This window comes from Sinocyclocheilus grahami, unplaced genomic scaffold, assembly GCF_001515645.1.
Source record: "Sinocyclocheilus grahami isolate Dianchi unplaced genomic scaffold, SAMN03320097.WGS_v1.1 scaffold6.1, whole genome shotgun sequence".
Taxonomy (NCBI): domain Eukaryota; kingdom Metazoa; phylum Chordata; class Actinopteri; order Cypriniformes; family Cyprinidae; genus Sinocyclocheilus; species Sinocyclocheilus grahami.
This window is the reverse complement of record NW_015505185.1, coordinates 3,619,010-3,639,549: the sequence shown is the minus strand read 5'-3', so window position 1 is coordinate 3,639,549 and position 20,540 is coordinate 3,619,010. Positions and strand designations below refer to the sequence as shown.

At 35.4% G+C, this 20,540-nt stretch overlaps 1 protein-coding gene across 1 annotated transcript in view; it reads right to left on the bottom strand.

The window, feature by feature from the left end:
* Positions 1 to 2,026: 2,026 nt before the first annotated feature.
* The window catches only part of LOC107588136 (WSC domain-containing protein 1-like), a 40,802-nt gene continuing 22,288 nt past the window's right edge, over positions 2,027 to 20,540 (bottom strand). Inside the window, exon 9 of the mRNA XM_016276145.1 lies at positions 2,027 to 2,178. Coding sequence (XP_016131631.1) covers positions 2,027 to 2,178 — 152 coding nt within the window. The remainder of the gene's footprint in view (positions 2,179 to 20,540) is intronic.

Here is a 20,540-nt window from a genome sequence, read left to right as displayed (position 1 = left end):
CGATAATTTAAATAACGCTGAAACAAAATAAAATACAAATATTAGATTAAACAAACTTAATACTTAAGTTAAGCCTAACATTTTTCTTGAAGAGTAACTGAAATATAAAATAGTACAAAAATACCACATAAAAAATACTATCTTGGAAAAAAGTCAATTGATTTTAGAGTCTAAATGTCTACTACAATTATTCAAAATTTCATGGAAGAATTTCATTTCGGTGTGATATATTCTTTAAGACAACTTCAACAACAACAAAAAAGCTGAAAAAAAAAAAGAAATCTGAATTGTAAAGATCTTACATTATTTTATGGAGGCCGACTTAACTCCCACCCTTCTTATTCATCTCATATTTATTTAGGATGTCAGTGTGTGTGAGACTGTGGTCAGGAGATGGATGCACCACGTGAAATAGCTCATGCTGATGGCTCAATGCAAACATCTCTGTTGACAAGAATGAATGTAAATATAAAACCACAATGTTAAAATTACAATGAATCACTTCTGATATCTGAGCAGTGTAGTCTCCCTACTGAAACAGTTTAGTTATTTCAGGGTGATATTTGTATAAAAACAGATTAGCAAAAAATTCAGAAGAGATGAGCCGCGTTCTGCATGCTAAAACGTCCCCTGTGATGAACGCAATACAGTGTACAGGCAGGGATCAATGTTGACTGTTATTAGGATAATTAGCTTTTGTCAGAGACATGAACAGATACTTTTTGGGCCAATTATTCACCACCTGCGCATTTTATATATGCAAACACCTCAGATAGTCAATTAATTAAAACTTTTCAACTTTTACACATTCTTCACACAACAACAATTGTGTGAAGAATGTGTGTGTGTGTGTGTGTGTGTGTGTGTGTTTTAAAATTTTATCACGCTTTTCTATATTTTACATTTAAAAGTTTGGGATCTTTTTAAGATATTTTATTATTTATTTAAAAGAAATTAATTTTATTTAGCTGGTATATTAAACTGATCAAAACTGACGGTAAAATACATTTGTAATCAAAACACTTCAAATAGATGCTGTTCTTTTCAATCTTGAAGGAAAAATATGTGAGTTCCCACAAAAAATGTTAAGCAGCACAACTGATTTCAACATTGATAATAATAAGTTTTTTTTCTTGAGCTTCTAACAAATCAGCATATTAGAATGATTTTTGAAGGATCATGTGACACTGAAAACTGGAGTAATGACTGCTGAAAATTCAGCATTGCTATCACAGGAATAAAATGCATTTATTATTTTAAATTGTAATAATATTGCACGGTATTACTGTTTTTACTTATCTTTGATTATATAAATGCAACTTTCATTCAAAAACATAAAAAAATCTTATTGATCCCAGACATTTCAACAGTAATTTTTTTGATTGGCAACTTGATTGACAAATTGGACGTAACAAAAAAAATTTAGTTTATGAATCTTTAGTTTGTAAGAGTAATTTGTTCGCAAATCAGACATTGCGACTCGCTTTGTTTGTTGATGAATGCTTGCAGGACAGCCTCTGTGATGCATGCCAGTCTATTTTTGTAGTATTGTTAATTTCATATTTACCTGCCCCTAAATGTCACATAAAAATGAGCAGACTGTGTTTTGGCTGTTTTATATGTCACTCACACACTCCTCACGCTGGATCTGAATAGACAGTTCTTGGCCAGAATATGCACCAGATTTAATGCCAAATATCTTCGTCTGTCTTGTCTCAGACTGTCTTGTCACGCTGGGACTGAAAAGAGTACTGTGAGTTTGTGAGAGCTGCCAGCATGCAATAACAATTCCCAGAACTGCGAGTGTCTTAGCATATCGTCATCTATACCTGTCTGGCCTCATACTGACATAGTCCAATAGGGCACATCACATCCTCAGTCAGCTATGAGAAAGTATTTGCACCCAGCGGAGCACTCAATCAAACCAGAACAGGCTTACTGACACCAAAGCCACCATAACTCTCCTCAGAACAAGAGGCTTTTGCTTCGGTCCTGCAGTTACACTCGTCCTGGACTCCACTAAGATTCAGAGCATGTTCCCGCTCTCCACACCCACGCACCGATCAGTCTCTTGGCTAATGAGTCGCGGAGCTCTTGTGGCGTGATCGAGAACCCCAGCTATACCTCCACTCGTCTGCCGATCACGAGAGGTGAAGGGGAGGGTTGGTTTCTCCCGGTCTGAAACACAGCCAAGTCTTTTCATTACAAAAAGTGGTCTGACTCTTAGGCCGACTCACTCAGTCATTTCTGTCCACTGCAGAGCCATTACAATGATTGAGGTTAATTACGTAAATATTTCAGGTTGCCCGGCGCAATGCGTTTTGTTATTGTAGCACCAAAATGGAAAATTACACGCAGCTTGTTTGTTAATTCCGGCAATAAAGAAGCTCATTGTGGTGGCGCTGCCCTGAATCTCGATTCGAACCCACGCTTCCTGATTTGGAAGTGACATTTGCAATTTCTTTGGTGCAAGCTGAATGCAGCATTACTGAATAATTTTCCAAGTCGGCAATATGTCGTAGCTCGCTGGGAAGAATTCCAGCGCAGACTTGATCAGTGTGGCCGATTCATCACATTCCTGCTGTTCTCTTCAACAGAAACATAGATTACAACCTACAGCCTGTACATAAAAGAACCAGGTCAAGGACCAACATGATGGATGGGGTACATTTAAAACATAGTTTACAGCCACCCACTTCCAAGCTTTTTCAATGACAAACAAATCTTGAAGTCCCCTGACAGATATTCACTGCTTCTTAATTGATTAGCTGCTTCTCTCACCCGAACGGAGGAGGGCTAAATTAAAGAGTGGGTGTGTTTTCCTAACTGACACAGACACTTTGTCAGTGAAAGGTTATTGGCTCGTCTCCCATCCTCATGACCTGCCAACGCAATCCGATGGGGAGCCTCCGAATCCAACTTCTAATAATTCCTCCTTGGCAGTTTTAAGCAGGATCAGTGACCGAGGTGCTTGTGTGGAGGGGGCAGCTGGGAGCGAAGTCATTTAGATTCCGATCACACGCTGGATTTACCTCCCCCTATGCAACAACACGGATAACCGCTGCTTGTTTGTGCTGTTTGGGTAAATGGCATAGCCTGTCTTTTGTCACATGCTTTGAAAAATAAGGAGACGCATTATAGAACACCTTTTTATTGATGTCCAGCTGTTGTTGAACTTAGTTGGTGGCAAGTTGTTAGGCTTTTTGCTATTGTGAAGGAGTGTGGGCTAATAATATGAATACTGAAAGCTATTTTTGACATGCTCAATACAACCTAGTGTATTGTAGCAATACCTGCCTAAAGTCTTAGCAAACATGTTTTTGTATACATGAATATGTCATATTCATGTGTACAGATCCCTACTTATATGATTTTGTATTTAAACAATATAATTATTGTCTTGTACTAAAATAGCACTGTTAATATGTCTATTTGTGTGCGCATATACTGTAAAAAATGAGTGTAATTTTAACTAAAATATTGTAAAAATGCTACAGATAAAAACTGTTAATACCAAACTGTTTAACAAATACTGGAGTAATGCCTGCTGAAAATTCAGCTTTATATATTAATATATGTATTTTGTATATTTAAATAGAGAACAGTTATTTTAAATTGTAATTATATTTAATATTTAATAGTTAGAATAAGAGACTTTCAAACACACACAAAAAAATCTTACCCCAGACCTTTGAATGGCAGTGTGTGTGTATATATTGTTTTTTGTATTTTCTATAATATTTTTATGTGTTTGTGTGTGATAGAGAGTATGCGTTAGAGAAACTCTTCTGGGTTGTTGCCAGCTGGTTGTTATGCTTAAGTGTTTCTCAGGTGAGCGACAGCTTTGTCAGTCCCATATGGCTCTGTTCAGTCCGATGCTGTCAGAAGTGCAAAAGAGCTGTGAATAGTTTTGCAGTACTTCTTGGCAGCTGTTCCTCTCATGTGGGAGTTGTCAGTGCCATACTATGCAGGTAATTAGGAAATAATATCAACCGTTCCAAATATGTTGGTTTAATATATTTATTGCTTGTGTTTTTTTTAACTAATATATTTATTTATAACCATTTTTAATGATTTTCTAGAAAAAATACAGTCTTAATAAATCTATATAAAATCACAGCATTACTTTTACATTCTTCTGCATTCAGCTATAGGTAATATATTCAAAGGTAACTGGACTTTTCTGGAAATCAAGCAGGTCATCTGGCCTAGTCGAAGTGAGTGGAAAAGAATGGCCGGCCACCTTTGCAGATCTCACCAGGGAGACGTCTGGCATAATTACACCCACCTGCCTCAATGCGCCACCCACAAACCCCTCCAAGTTGGCAGGAGAAAAAGCGGAAACCAAGGTCAAATAATACACAGCATTGAGGAAAGCTAGCTGATGAAAAGAAAAGGGCTCAGCATGGGGGCTCTGACTCACTCTGACAGAATAGAAAATTGCTTGTAATATGCCTCCAATCTGAGCTTCCTGGCGGTGAATCACGTTAGAGGTTTTGTTCCTCATCCCTTGCAGCATCAATTAAGTGACTTTGAGAGATTCGGGCTGAATCGCGTGATGGCCAAAACGCATTAAAGAATAACAGAAATGTAACTGTATGGTTGATGGGGCCAGCTGAGCTTTTAAATAATGGTTACCAAGGTCTTTCTGCTAAATGGCATAAATAAATAAATAAAAACGCTGCTGACAGTAAAAGAGATCTGGCCAATTTGATTCTGTGGATATTGCATTTTCAAAATGATAAAACTGGCATCTGTTTGACTTGAAACAGCCTGCTAAATATTAGATAATCTACAACTGTGGGGATTTAGACATGTTGTTTTAATTTATGCAATGATAGATTTAAAGATCACAGTTCTCTCAATCCACAGATGGTGAAGTAAATTTAACTTTAAAGCCTGTTTCACACCACATGCGTGTTTATTTTGCTGGTCATATTAACAGGTCGCAACATTCCCACTATGCAGCAGTCTGTGCAAGCAAAACTGTGCTGGGTCGCAGGCTTTCGCCACTGAACTCAAACGTAGAATGTTTGAAGAATATTCAGTAAATGTGACTGAATCTTGATTATTTTTAGCCGTTTGGTTTGAAATAATTCTCAATTCAGTTTTCTATTGTGATACAGGAGATTCTGTCATTTTAAAGGAATAGAAAATTCTCTGAAAATGGATCTTCTGCAGTGAATGGGTGCCGTCAGAATGAGAGTCCAAACATCACAATCATCCACAAGTAATCATACTCCAGTCCATGCATTAACATATTGTAATGGCATTTTAACTGTATACCATCACTTCTGGCCACAATATCAGTCCATAATTCATAACAATGCTTCCTCCAATGAATAGCTCCATCCCCTGTTGTCCTCTTACATAAAAGTCCACGGACAAGTGTTTTTGCTTTTAAATGGTGCTTGACCTGTGCGTATTTCTCTTGATTTTGACAAGATGACTTTTACTGGGGGAAAAAAACAATATTATGGATAGAAGACTCCTATTTTAGCTTAGAAACAATGGTTTTTTAAGTTAAAAACATCCTGATAGATTGTTACTACAAACATGAAGCTTTATGTTTCACAAGACATTAATTGATGGACTGAAGTCATGTGGATTGCTTGTGGATTATTGTGATGTTTTTATCAGATTCTCATTCTGACGGCACCCATTCACGGCAGAGGGTCCATTGGTGAGCAAGTGATGCAATGCTAAATTTCTCCTAAACTGTTCTGATGAAAAGAGAAAACTCATCTACATCTTGGACTGGCCTGAGGGTAAATTTTCAGTGATTATTTTTAATCGCACTGCAGTTTATGTGCTTCATATATGCGGTGTGAAACGGGCCTAAAATGTAGGGAGTTCATAGAAATATGTTGTTCACAAATGCCCCTCTGCTTCACAGAAGTGCAGTAAAATCAACAAAATTAAGCTGTCTAGAAAGTGTTAGAACGTTTCTTCAGTCACAGTTTGACTTGAAGGTACAGTGCTATTCTCTGAGCATTGAGTGCGTATTTGTGTGAGTATGGAAATGGAACAGAGTAACCTTAGAATGACACACTTTTCAGGGCACTGCTCTCCACTGAGGTCCACTGAGTGGCATGCATGCTCATCGCATCGCTTCCTGCTCACTAGTTCATGTCAAACTATTTTGAAGGGGGCATTCGCCTTTCTGTTTCTGCTGCATTGAATCAGATATGTTTGAGTGATTCTTCAATTAAGGGCACTTTTAACAACTTCAGCTTTGTTTCGTCTACACAATCAAGGACACACAAGTCAGAATAATTGATCAACCATCTGATCTGGATACTGGATCCAGTACAATTTAAAATGTGTAATTTTGTAATTATAAAAATCTAAAATAAAATTAGACACAACATAAGTTTAAACGACGGGAAAAACGGTCGGTGCGCCCGGCACATGGTCTAAAAGGGTGGTCCCTATTCTCTTAATGAGTAATGGGTGTGTTTTGTGTTGGTTTAACATATGGAAATTCATTATCACCACGTAAGAAAAAAATATATAGAAAAGTTAGGATTTACCAAAGCGTGACTTTTTTGTGATATAAAATTGGAAATTATGACAGAAAGCTGAAACTATAAGATTCATAATTAATAATAAGAAATTCACTATGACATAAAAGGTCAAAATTAAGACAATTATTACATATGTGACCCTGGACCACAAAACCAGTCATAAGGGTCAATTTTGTTTTTAAATAATTGTGACTTTGTATGTTATAATTACGATTTTTTTTTTTTAGCTTATAATTTCAACTATTTAGCTTTGTCCTCTCAGAAAAATGGTTCTAAACAGTACCAGAAAAGGGTTCTTCAGCTTGTAACAATAGCAGAACCCTTTTTGGTGCCAAATAGAACCCTTTTTATAGGGTTCCATAAAGAACCATGCTTTAAAAGAGCTATATAGAACCTTAATGGTGCTATAAATAACCCCTTTAAAGAGAGTTTATTTTCATTAATATTGGTAAATTTATATAATTAATATTAGTATTATTAATATTATTTGTATATATTATTTATTACTATTGTTTTTTTACCCCTCTATCTGCCTGTCTTATAATATCTTATAGTGTCTATTAGGGTTTTCATAAAAACAACAGCATGTTGTGTCAATTAGGCATTTTTATTTTATTTAATGACATGTGAAACTATAGCAAAAATGATAAACAATTATGTTTATGAAGGCCAAAAGTAGTATGTGAGCACTTCACAATGCTATGTTTATGCATAAACCCAAGTAATAATAATAAAAAAACATCTAACAATATGGACCATAGATTCAATATCTTTGCTACTTAGTGGAGATGGGGAAAGAAGTATCCTTAACTGAACAGAGCTGTTCGCACTTACATGTTCTCTTAAACTAAAAAGAGAAAAAGACATGATTGGAAACCAGTTACAGTTTGAAAGTTAAAAATTATAGACATTTTAAGAAAGAAATTATTTACCTGTTGCGAGTGTGTTGACAGTTTTTTTTTTTGAGTGTAGCCTCTATTAGGGATTTACATTAAAACAACAACAAAAGCATATGTGAATTTTAATTGACATGAAATTGTAACAAAAATGTCAGTGTTCTTAATAACAGTTATTAGCTGAATACAATACATTAATAAATGACAATTGAGATTGAACATAAATAAATACATGAAGTAAAACACAAAATAAAAACCAAAAATAGATGTGATGAAGACAAAGTTCCAGTGAAATATCTTCACAATCCTCTATGATGCCTTTAAGTCCATCATTTTGGTGTGACTGAGTGGCAGTTTCTCTCTGCAGATGATGAGGTTATGGAATATGATGCATCTGAAATACACAATTGAGTTTAGAGCTGTCCATTTGTTTATGTAAAAAAAAAAAAGTCTATGAAGGCCAAAAGCAAAAATGGACAGAATGTGAGCCCTTCACAATGTTAAAAGGAAAAATTGATATAAAGTCACAGGAGTCATTTTATATATATATATACATTTTTTTTATTTTTTTTTTATATAGCTTTAATATTTTGACTTGGCATGTTTATGCATAAACTCAAGTAATAATTACATTTAATAATTTAGCAGATGCTTTTATCCAAAGCAATTTACAAATGAGGGTAATGGAAGCAATCAAAACAACAAAAGAGCAACAATATATAAGTATTGTGACAAGTCCCGGTTAGTCTTACGCAGTACACGTAGCAAGGTTTTATTTATTTATTTTATAATAAATAAACAGAATAAAAAGTAGATAGAAAAGAAATAGAATAGATATAGCTAGTGTTAGAGGGTCACGTTATTATAATTTTTTTATAATTAAAAAGAAAACAAGTAGATAGAATAGAAATAGAATAGAGGGTTCAAGTGTTAAATTAAATTTTAAAAAGTCTAACAATATGTATTATAAATTCAATGTCTCTGTTACTTAGTGGAGAAGTGGAGAAGGATCCTCAGCTTAACAGAGCTGCTCACACTTACAGTACATACATGACCAAAAAAACTAAAAAGAGAAAAGAGCATCTTTGTTTGGAAACCAGTTACAATTTTAAAGTTAAATTTGTATTTAAATTAAAGAATGAAATCATTTACCTGTTGAGAGTGTGTTAACAGTCAGTCTGAGCTCCAGAAAATCAGTAATGAGGTGCTTCGACTGTTACAGATTTGAAAAACAAAAAGGCAGGAATAAAGAACCCTAAACTCTAACACAAAGAACCATTTCAGCATAAAAGGGTTCTTCAGGATGCTGTGGTTCTAAATAGAACCGTTACTACATGCAAAGAACCTTTAACGAACCATTGTTTTTAGAGTGTGCCATAATTTTGGACTTGCATCACAATTTCAACTTTTTTTGTTTATTATTATGACTTAGTATCTCTTAATTTTGACTTTTTATGATTTACCAAAAATGGGCTTCTTGTGTAGTTTCAAAATATTTTTTTTATAGGGAATTTGTCCAGTCATAAATATTTCAGTTCGTCTTGTGCATACATACCCATAGAGTAAATGCACCAAGTAGAGAGACATTTTACACATCCATCAACTTTTGAACAGTCTTTTCCTTTCTGTCAAAGTTGTGTCTGCAGTTGTGTCCACACTGTGAAAAATGGCACTGTCTGGATGAACAAAGTGGGATGATTCCATTGTCCCCACCAGGAGATTTAATGGTTTTCTGTGACAAAGCTAAATGATGCTTCCCCACTCTCTCTCTCTGTCTCTCTCTGTCTGTGTGCGCTCTGCAACCTACCATACGCCTTCTGTAATGTGACACTGTGTTGTTTGCATTACAACAGATGTGGCTTGTATATACTTATAGGTGTTTGAAAGCATGCATGTTTTTCACCACATAATTATATTAACACAATATGTAGAATGTGTAGATCTAATACGTTTGTTGTCTAAGGCAGCAATTCATCTCATCAGGGTATTTGTACATACCGCCTCTGCATATTAGTTGTTATAGGTAATTATCTTACTTCTTCATTTTGTTTACTTGAAAAAGCGAGTTGTAGTTTATTACCATATAATTTGATTTCAGTTGTGTAATATTGTTTTTAATTAAAATTGTTGTAGTGTTTCAAAGAAGCACTCAGGCACTTTTAATAATAAAGTTTATTACTGAGTCAACTGTAAAGTCACTGTCAACGCTGAAGGGCACCAACAAAACAAGGATGTTAGCATAACTAAACCTGGTTTTTGACTAATATTTTGATTCTTCACTGAGCATTTTAGAGAAGGCCTGTATTATAATTTAGCATTTTCATATTACTCAGATTGAGTTATAATTCCTAATTCAGTTCCAAATGGCACACAATACTAAAGCTAAAATATATTTAAATATTTAATTATATATACTTATGATATGATATCCAATTATTAAGAAAATGGAAAAGTATTTCTGACATTCTGCCATGAAAAAAGCCAGAGGCTTCCCGCCTATTAACTGATATATTATATAGAGTCTATGTAACTGTAATCTTATCCTGCATTTTTTAGTATGATTCATATCTGTAAGATCACCCAGGATCGCTTTGACCCCTTAAGCGTAAACAACCTACCACACAGTAAAAAGACACAGTCCCCATTGGATTTGATCTGTTATCTACTGCGGAACTGAAACACGCAACCCTCGCTCACTTTTTGTCTCTCTGAGACGGTTGTGGTTGTATGCTTTGCCTAGGTGCCTTTGGGCGCCTGTGCTTGATCTTCAGTGGTTCACTGAGAACTTATGACTGCACTTTGTTCCCCTGCCACTCGTTTGGCACGTTTTCCCTCGGCTGCCTCGAAACTTGCAGCAACAGCGGTGAAGGGCAAAGCCTCTTCACGAGATTATCAATTCAAACATATCCTATGCATTGTTACTGCTACCTCTCAAGCACTCTCTGAATTTAAATGAAGTTTCTAGGCAATTATTATTCATTGGATTGCTAGACATTTAAACACCTTATTAGAATGTGCATAAAATCAGACTTAAGGGAGAGTGCGGAAACTGTGTTATTTTACAGATTATGGAGTTGATTTAGCAATTGTTGCAGGTATTGTGGTTAGACTCATCGGAGCATTGCGAACAATTCCCGATGATAGCGTGCTGCTATTTCCATAACAATGACACATAAAAACATTCCTCCTGAGAAATCAGTTCATTTGTTCATCACTCTCAGACTTGATGTACGTTACGGGTGTTTTTTCTGAAATGAGGGAATGAAAGTATCGCTTAACAAACCATAGTAGCATAATAAATCTCTGCAATGCAGTCCTGGCCATTTTTAACAACAACTGCGGCTAAAGCCTTATTACTTTTAAATTGCTAATCAGGGGAACAATATAGCTTTTAATTCCATAGGGTTTTAGAGAAAATATATATTCTCTCTCTCTCTCTCTCTCTCTATATATATATAGTCATATGGATTTAATATACTTATAGGTGTTTGAAAGCATGCATGTTTTTCACCACATAATTATATTAACACAATATGTAGAATGTGTAGATCTAATACGTTTGTTGTCTAAGGCAGCAATTCATCTCATCAGGGTATTTGTACATACCGCCTCTGCATATTAGTTGTTATAGGTAATTATCTTACTTCTTCATTTTGTTTACTTGAAAAAGCGAGTTGTAGTTTATTACCATATAATTTGATTTCAGTTGTGTAATATTGTTTTTAATTAAAATTGTTGTAGTGTTTCAAAGAAGCACTCAGGCACTTTTAATAATAAAGTTTATTACTGAGTCAACTGTAAAGTCACTGTCAACGCTGAAGGGCACCAACAAAACAAGGATGTTAGCATAACTAAACCTGGTTTTTGACTAATATTTTGATTCTTCACTGAGCATTTTAGAGAAGGCCTGTATTATAATTTAGCATTTTCATATTACTCAGATTGAGTTATAATTCCTAATTCAGTTCCAAATGGCACACAATACTAAAGCTAAAATATATTTAAATATTTAATTATATATACTTATGATATGATATCCAATTATTAAGAAAATGGAAAAGTATTTCTGACATTCTGCCATGAAAAAAGCCAGAGGCTTCCCGCCTATTAACTGATATATTATATAGAGTCTATGTAACTGTAATCTTATCCTGCATTTTTTAGTATGATTCATATCTGTAAAATCACCCAGGATCGCTTTGACCCCTTAAGCGTAAACAACCTACCACACAGTAAAAAGACACAGTCCCCATTGGATTTGATCTGTTATCTACTGCGGAACTGAAACACGCAACCCTCGCTCACTTTTTTTCTCTCTGAGACGGTTGTGGTTGTATGCTTTGCCTAGGTGCCTTTGGGCGCCTGTGCTTGATCTTCAGTGGTTCACTGAGAACTTATGACTGCACTTTGTTCCCCTGCCACTCGTTTGGCACGTTTTCCCTCGGCTGCCTCGAAACTTGCAGCAACAGCGGTGAAGGGCAAAGCCTCTTCACGAGATTATCAATTCAAACATATCCTATGCATTGTTACTGCTACCTCTCAAGCACTCTCTGAATTTAAATGAAGTTTCTAGGCAATTATTATTCATTGGATTGCTGGACATTTAAACACCTTATTAGAATGTGCATAAAATCAGACTTAAGGGAGAGTGCGGAAACTGTGTTATTTTACAGATTATGGAGTTGATTTAGCAATTGTTGCAGGTATTGTGGTTAGACGCATCGGAGCATTGCGAACAATGCCCGATGATAGCGTGCTGCTATTTCCATAACAATGACACATAAAAACATTCCTCCTGAGAAATCAGTTCATTTGTTCATCACTCTCAGACTTGATGTACGTTACGGGTGTTGTTCATTTAAAAAAACTGACAAACAGCCAAAGTTGTTGAAAAACAAAGTGATGAGCCATGATCTAGCTTTGCTTGCAAAGACTGAGATGCTCCTTTTATACCCAAACATGATACCTTGACCTATTACCAATTCACCTGCTTACTGTGAACTGTTCCAAAACAGATTAACATGGATATTCTATAACCTTTTCATTTTGCCACTGTCCCAACTTTTTGGAATGTGTTGCAGCCGTCAAAAACTAAATTTGTTCATATTTACAAAATACATGTATGTGGTCAGTGAAAACTTTGGAAATCTTTTCTTTGTACTTTTGTCAATGAAATAAAAGTTAAAGAGAATGAACAAATCACAGATTCTTGATTTTATTGCATTTTTCTAAACGTCCCAAATTCTCAGGAATTGGGGTTGTAGTTCAGTTGTTTGTTACAATATGCTTGATTTATGCTTTATTTTGGTCTGTGAAAAAAATGTCAGAACTTTATTTATATTTTCAATTACATTACAGATGGATACAGATGATGACTGGGTTTCTGTCTTTGAATGATCAGCATGAAGGAATGTAAGTCCTGTGACATCATGTTACTATTATAATTCTATTTAAATTAGTACTATATTTTCCATTAGGAGAACAGTTGCATGAAAAATGACTGGAATCATAAACTCCTAGTTTCCGTACTGACACATTTTTTTAATGACAATTCTGTACAATAGCGTTACATGTAATATCTGGGTTGTGTGTAGTACTAGTGACATCGAACTTTTTTTGTCAGCCAATTTATAAGGATAAGCTCCATGCCCTTCAAAATGGCTGTAATGTAAAAATATCACTTCATTGTGAAATCATTTCAAGGCTACAGTACGTCTGCACACAAGTGTGGGTTTCGGCTGTGTGTGATTGATGCTTTGTGCCCATTACAGTTCTGAGAAGATTACAAGTTAGTCATGGTCTACTGTTATAGCACCAAGGGCATGTACTGTGGCAGGACCAAATCCTTTTCCTAAGTCTTTTCCACTCCGCAGAGATTATTTTCCTCTTTTAAGGAAACGTCCTTGTGCTTATGCAGGAAATCTGCTGTAAATGTTATTAGATGCGGATGCAGAACAGATGCGGGTGAGAGCTTTAAATATTCCATTAGCATAATGATAGAATGGCATATGAATTCTGTGTATGTGCTATATGATCCTGTTCCCTTTAAGATGCATAAGGCATGTTGGAAATGAAAGCCATTTCAATGCTAATGTGACGCAACGTCTGGTGCCGAGGGTGAAATGCCATCTGTATGGCTGCATCAATATGCCTCTTCGTTTCAGCCTTAATGAAAGGATGAAAATTCTTACATCGAGGGTCCATCTGTTCAATCAGAGCAATTAGTTTATCTAAACTGGCGTTACCTGGCTGAGTTTGACCTAGGCTGATTAGATCTAGGAGGTCGGGAAGGTTGATGAAGCAGCGAGATACACACACAGAGAAAGACATAAGCTTCATACATTAGCCTTGAAGAGCATAAGTGAGGAGATTGCTTGCATGCAGCCATCTCTCTGGTTGTTTGTATGTGGGATTGAAACTCTGTTTACATGCTTATTCACTTCATTGACCGCATCACTAGTTGATGCATAATGTGTTTAAGAATAATTTTCACTGTAAATGGATGTCAAAAAGAAAATGTATATTTTACCTGCTTTTCAACATTTTAAAGTCACGAATTTGCCTAGTTTATTTCACATGACCCTGCTATGTGACAGTAGTGGCTGTGTGTGTGTGTGTGTGTGTGTGTATATATATACAGTATATATATATATATATATATATATATATAGATATATATATATACAAATGTCAGATAGGGAGGTGCACCGATATTTCCAAGCTGATATAGATATAGATATTGATTGTTTGCTATGGCAAACAATCCTAAACTGCTTATTTTAAATTAAAAATAAAACACAGACTAAACTTTTGCGATTTTCAAATGCCACAAGTGTAATATACATAACAGGGTAATATATAACGTTGTAATTTGATAATTATTGATTTTAAAACATAACACGATGGATATATATTCAATATCAAATGATGCAAATAGAAGTAGTTTTTTTAAAGCCTATTGTCAATATGATTCGAATATATTGTGCATCCCTAATGTCAGGCAATAGGAGGTTATAAAAACTGCATATATAATTCTAAAATAATTTTATTAAATTATTATTAAAATACAATTTTCTATTTAAAATATTACAAATCTGTTAAAAAAAATTACCCTAACTGATAAAATCATAAAAAAAACAAATTTATGGCCATATTCATCAAAAATATGTATGCTATGGTTTAAAATTTCTGTTGTACCACTATCAACCTATTCAGATGACCCTTCTGTACTCTCGTGCTTTGGTAAATACACCCTGCCACATTTCTTCTCATCTCAGATATGTTTGAACTGTACATACGCATGTGTTAGGGCAAGAGTCAGCCGCACTGAACTTCAGCTACCATGAGAGAGGCACGTAGCCACATTTAAAAGACAGATTGCCTGCAGCTTCAAATGACACAGGGGAATGAACAGCAAGGCCTTTTACTGTTTGCTGTGCTCCGAGGGGCCTCAAAGCAATGATCAAGGAGAGGGAACAAAAATGTGATTAAAGTCTGATGCAAGACAGATGCAGGCACCCTGTCTTCTAAAAAAAGGTGACAAAACGTAGGACAGAAAGCTCCAAGTCCCATTTATAAGAACCATTTTTGCCAAGTTAATCTTAAGGTTTGGAAATAATATATATTATGCTAGTTAAAGAAATAGTTAAACCAAAAATAAAAATTTTTGAAAATTGACACCCTCAGGCCATCCAAATTTGTTTCTTCACTGGAACAGATTTGGAAAAATGTTACATTTCTCACCATTGGTCCTCTGCAGTGAATGGGTGCCATCAGAATGAGAGTCCGAACAGCAGATAAAAACATCACAATAATCCACTAGGAATTCACATGAGACCAGTCCATTGATTAACGTCTTGTGAAAATCCACCAACATATTTGTATTTGCTTGTAAACAGTGCTTGATCTGTGCATATTTCTCTCCTGATTCAGACGATATGACTGGATCACTGGAGAAAGCAGTATTATGGATAGGTATTAATAATGTATAGTATTTAAAAATGTCTTGATTGATCTGCGATTACAAACACACAGCTTTTCATTTCTCCAGATGTTAATTGATAGACTGGAGATGAGTGGATTACTTGTGGACTATTGTGATGTTTTTATCAGCTGTTTGGACTCTCATCCTGACGGCACCCATTCACAGCAGAGGATCCATTGGTGAGCACGTGATGCTCGCATTGCTCAGTAAACGATGTAGTAGCAATTCAGGATGTTTCAGTCTCCCAGGCATCTGTCGGATTTATTTTCCTCTGAATATCTTAGTAGCAAGTCTTTGAAACATTCAAGTGACTTAATGCTTTCAAACATCTTTTGTCACCACTTCTGAGAAGATGAAAAAAGACACCCGCTTGCATCATGAATTTTATTCATTGTGTTTTCACAACAGCAGTAAAACCTTGGGGGCCGGCCCCTCTCAATAGCATCCGCACAAGTGAATAGCAGTCACAGGGTCTGACCGATGTCAAGAGAGTTTATGAAAATAAAAAAGACTTGAGCTCATTATGCCTCTTGTTCCTTTGCCCTAGGACGGCAGAAAAATAACCTATTTGCTGCTGTGGAAAGTTCTGCAAACATAATTCATGAAAAAATTAGATTTTTTGTCCATGGAATGAGGCACATGAACACAACTGTGCGTGCAAACACACACACACACACACACACACACACACACACAAAAGACATACGCAACCACACACTACCATACACATATCGATGTAGCGCATGTGTGCACTGTATACTGCAGCGATCTACAAGATATGCACAGAAATAAAATTCTGTTTCATTTAGACATTAATCTGTCACAGTTCTCCAGGCAAGACACAATGACCTCAGCACCAAGCCTGCAGGAAATCACAGTGGGGGCACAATGGATTTCATTTATAATTCATACTGGGCGCACAGCATTTTATTCTCCACAGCAGAGGCTTATAGAACCAACCTAAAGCGAAATCTGATATATTTCATTAAACCTTATATATGGCTCATTAATTATCCTTCTGTTAAGCTCACTGATGTATATCTCTTTTCAGGAATCCTTAGGGGCCTAAAAATGTCATGGGTGCCAAAGAAATTTGACAATTTATAGTTAATAAAGGCTTAAATTCTGTTATAATTTACCCTCATGTCATTGTATGACATTTTTAGACACACACACACACACACACACACACACAACATTTGCATAATGAAAGACAAACAGGTCCAGTGTTATTTTTGGACCCCACTGACTTGTTGTATGGACGTTCTTCAAAATATCTTCTTTTGTGTTCTGCAGAAGAAAGAAGGTCATGCCAGTTTGGAGCAGTGTTGTTAACTAAAACTAAATCTATTCATTAGTTTTTGTTCATTTAAATAAAAGTGAAATAAAATGAAATATAAATATTAGATGAAAAACAGCAAAAAATTATAAATGTTAATTGAAATAAATACTAAAAATAGAAGAGAAGAAAATAAATTAAAGCTAAATAAAATATATTAAAAACAAAAATTATAAAAGCACATACCAAAATTACTAAAACTAAAATGAATGCTGAATAAAAAAAGCTAATTCAAAATATTCATAAATAATATACTGTGTTCCAAATTATTATGCAAGTGACATATCAATAGGATTTCGGTACAATAAAGAGTCAGATTTTTGTTTGTTTTGATTTTCACATCATTTCAGGTAACTGGTATCAATATCAGACAGGTTTGTTCAATAGTTTTCTAGGTCTTCTTAGGTAAATGGAAACCCTACTTAAAGAGGTTGTTCCACGTTATTAAGCAAGTCACAGTTCAAGTGAAATATGGTGAGGAAGAAAGATCTTTCTGAAGATGAAAAGTATGAAACAATGCAATGTCTTGCAAAAGGCATCAAAACAAATAATATTTTGCGAAAAGCAAATAGAAATTATTGAACTGTCAAAAGATTTGTGAGGAGTTCATAACGCCATATAAAATGAAAGAATAGTGCTCTCGGAAATAAAAGGATTTTCATGCAGGACAACACACTATCCCATGCTGCATAAATACCATGGTGCTAAACAGTTTGAAAATGTGTTTCTACAGCCACTGTGCAGGTTTCTCTTTGTGAGGTTTGGTTAGCAGTGACTGAAACGCAGCTTTACACACAACTGCCAGTCTGCATGAAGAGGATCTTGAGACTCCAGTAGCTTCAAACACCTGTCTGCTGCTCAGCAGTGGCTTTTTTACAGCTGCCATTGCAATACAATTCATTTGTTTGACAGAAACTTTCCTTAATAAATCTTTATCTGACCAAGTTCCTCTGTGCTCGAAGTCACACACAAATCTTTTGACAGTTCAATAATCTCTGTTTGCTTTTCGCAAAATATTTGTTTTGATGCCTTTTGCAAGACATTGCATTGTTTCATACTTTTCATCTTCAGAAAGATCTTTCTTCCTCACCATATTTCATGAGAACTGTGACTTGCTTAATAACGTGGAACAACCTCTTTAAGTAGGGTTTCCATTTACCTAAGAAGACCTAGAAAACTATTGAACAAACCTGTCTGAGATTGATACCAGTTATCTAAAAAGATGTGAAAAACAACACAAACAAAAATCTGACTCTTTATTGTACTGAAATCCTATTGATAGGTCACTTGCATAATAATTTGGAACAGTGTAATAGTATATAAATCCTACTAAAATAACTATAAATGATGACAGAATTTTCAATTTCGGATGAACTATCCCTTTAAGTGTGTGTGTGTGTGTTTTCCAGCATTAAAAATGTTCTTCCATCCCAGCTTAGTTGATTTACCCAAACACTGTAAACAGTATGGCTATGGCACTATTAAACATGGCTCTTTTTTCTTTGAACACCCCAACCAGTCCAGCATAGCAACACTGACTGGACCAGTGATGTAATTTTGGGGGTGTTACTATCATTTTTTCAGACCAATGACAGATGGGGGAGTGTTTGTTTAAAGTTACACATTCCAGCTCTATGTAAACCTACTCACTGGTATTAAATTATGGACCAAACTTAAACAGTGAGAAATTTGATGCTGAATGATGCTAACCGATTGATCTTTTGCGTCTCGTTTAATAACTCAGCAGAAACAGCCCCCTGGTGGGATTCCTGCCACTAGCACTACAGTGACATTGTCTGAATTTGCAGCTGATCCCAGTTTGGCAATGTGCAAAAGAGTATTGCACCAGCTCTTAATAAAGACACATCTGGAGCATGTTGGCGGCGTGCTAATCAGGTCTGGGAGGATTAGCATCCGGCTAGCGTCATTCCGCAAGGCAAGTCTTGTCTAGTCCAGCTGAAAGCTTTCGTTCCATTCTGAAGGAATCTAGCGGGATGGGGACAGTCACTATTCGTTTGACTTTGATGTATGCTAAGTCTGTTTGCCATGTCATATTCTCTTGATCTTAAAAGGTTTAAAAGAAAATGTGTTTGTTATTCTACTACTCCACAATGTAGTATTACATTCCATTTCTATCAGGGCCGTTATATCATAGATATGTTGAACTTAATATTTAGTTTTGTGGTCTATAAATGACTTTTTCAATACTTGATTCTCGAATAATAACATTGTCCTCAACCTTATCCTCAATACACTACAAACAACTATGTTTTTAATGATGTTAAATCAAGATAAATTTACTTGAGAAGCAAAATTACTTATGTCTTGTTTTTGTATTGTCTTGTTTTCTGGAAAAAAAATCATCAAAATTAAGCGAGTTGATACTTGAAACGATAGATACAAATATCTGCCAATAGATAAATAGGGTAAGAAAAATTAACTTAATTCGAAGGTTACCCCGAAGGTTTTGTTTTCATTTTGATACTTTTTTCATATAACTACTAAAATAACTATAAATGATGACAGAATTTTCAATTTCGGATGAACTATCCCTTTAAGTGTGTGTGTGTGTGTTTTCCAGCATTAAAAATGTTCTTCCATCCCAGCTTAGTTGATTTACCCAAACACTGTAAACAGTATGGCTATGGCACTATTAAACATGGCTCTTTTTTCTTTGAACACCCCAACCAGTCCAGCATAGCAACACTGACTGGACCAGTGATGTAATTTTGGGGGTGTTACTATCATTTTTTCAGACCAATGACAGATGGGGGAGTGTTTGTTTAAAGTTACACATTCCAGCTCTATGTAAACCTACTCACTGGTATTAAATTATGGACCAAACTTAAACAGTGAGAAATTTGATGCTGAATGATGCTAACCGATTGATCTTTTGCGTCTCGTTTAATAACTCAGCAGAAACAGCCCCCTGGTGGGATTCCTGCCACTAGCACTACAGTGACATTGTCTGAATTTGCAGCTGATCCCAGTTTGGCAATGTGCAAAAGAGTATTGCACCAGCTCTTAATAAAGACACATCTGGAGCATGTTGGCGGCGTGCTAATCAGGTCTGGGAGGATTAGCATCCGGCTAGCGTCATTCCGCAAGGCAAGTCTTGTCTAGTCCAGCTGAAAGCTTTCGTTCCATTCTGAAGGAATCTAGCGGGATGGGGACAGTCACTATTCGTTTGACTTTGATGTATGCTAAGTCTGTTTGCCATGTCATATTCTCTTGATCTTAAAAGGTTTAAAAGAAAATGTGTTTGTTATTCTACTACTCCACAATGTAGTATTACATTCCGTTTCTATCAGGGCCGTTATATCATAGATATGTTGAACTTAATATTTAGTTTTGTGGTCTATAAATATGACTTTTTCAATACTTGATTCTCGAATAATAACATTGTCCTCAACCTTATCCTCAATACACTACAAACAACTATGTTTTTAATGATGTTAAATCAAGATAAATTTACTTGAGAAGCAAAATTACTTATGTCTTGTTTTTGTATTGTCTTGTTTTCTGGAAAAAAATCATCAAAATTAAGCGAGTTGATACTTGAAACGATAGATACAAATATCTGCCAATAGATAAATAGGGTAAGAAAAATTAACTTAATTCGAAGGTTACCCCGAAGGTTTTGTTTTCATTTTGATACACTTCAGATCAGGAAGATCAGGGTAAATGTAACTTTTTTTTTGTCCTCTGGGAAACATGTAAGTAACCTCTGAAGGGCAGTACTAAATGAAAAAAATATGATATTTAGGCAAATTAAGAAAAATGTACATTCTGTT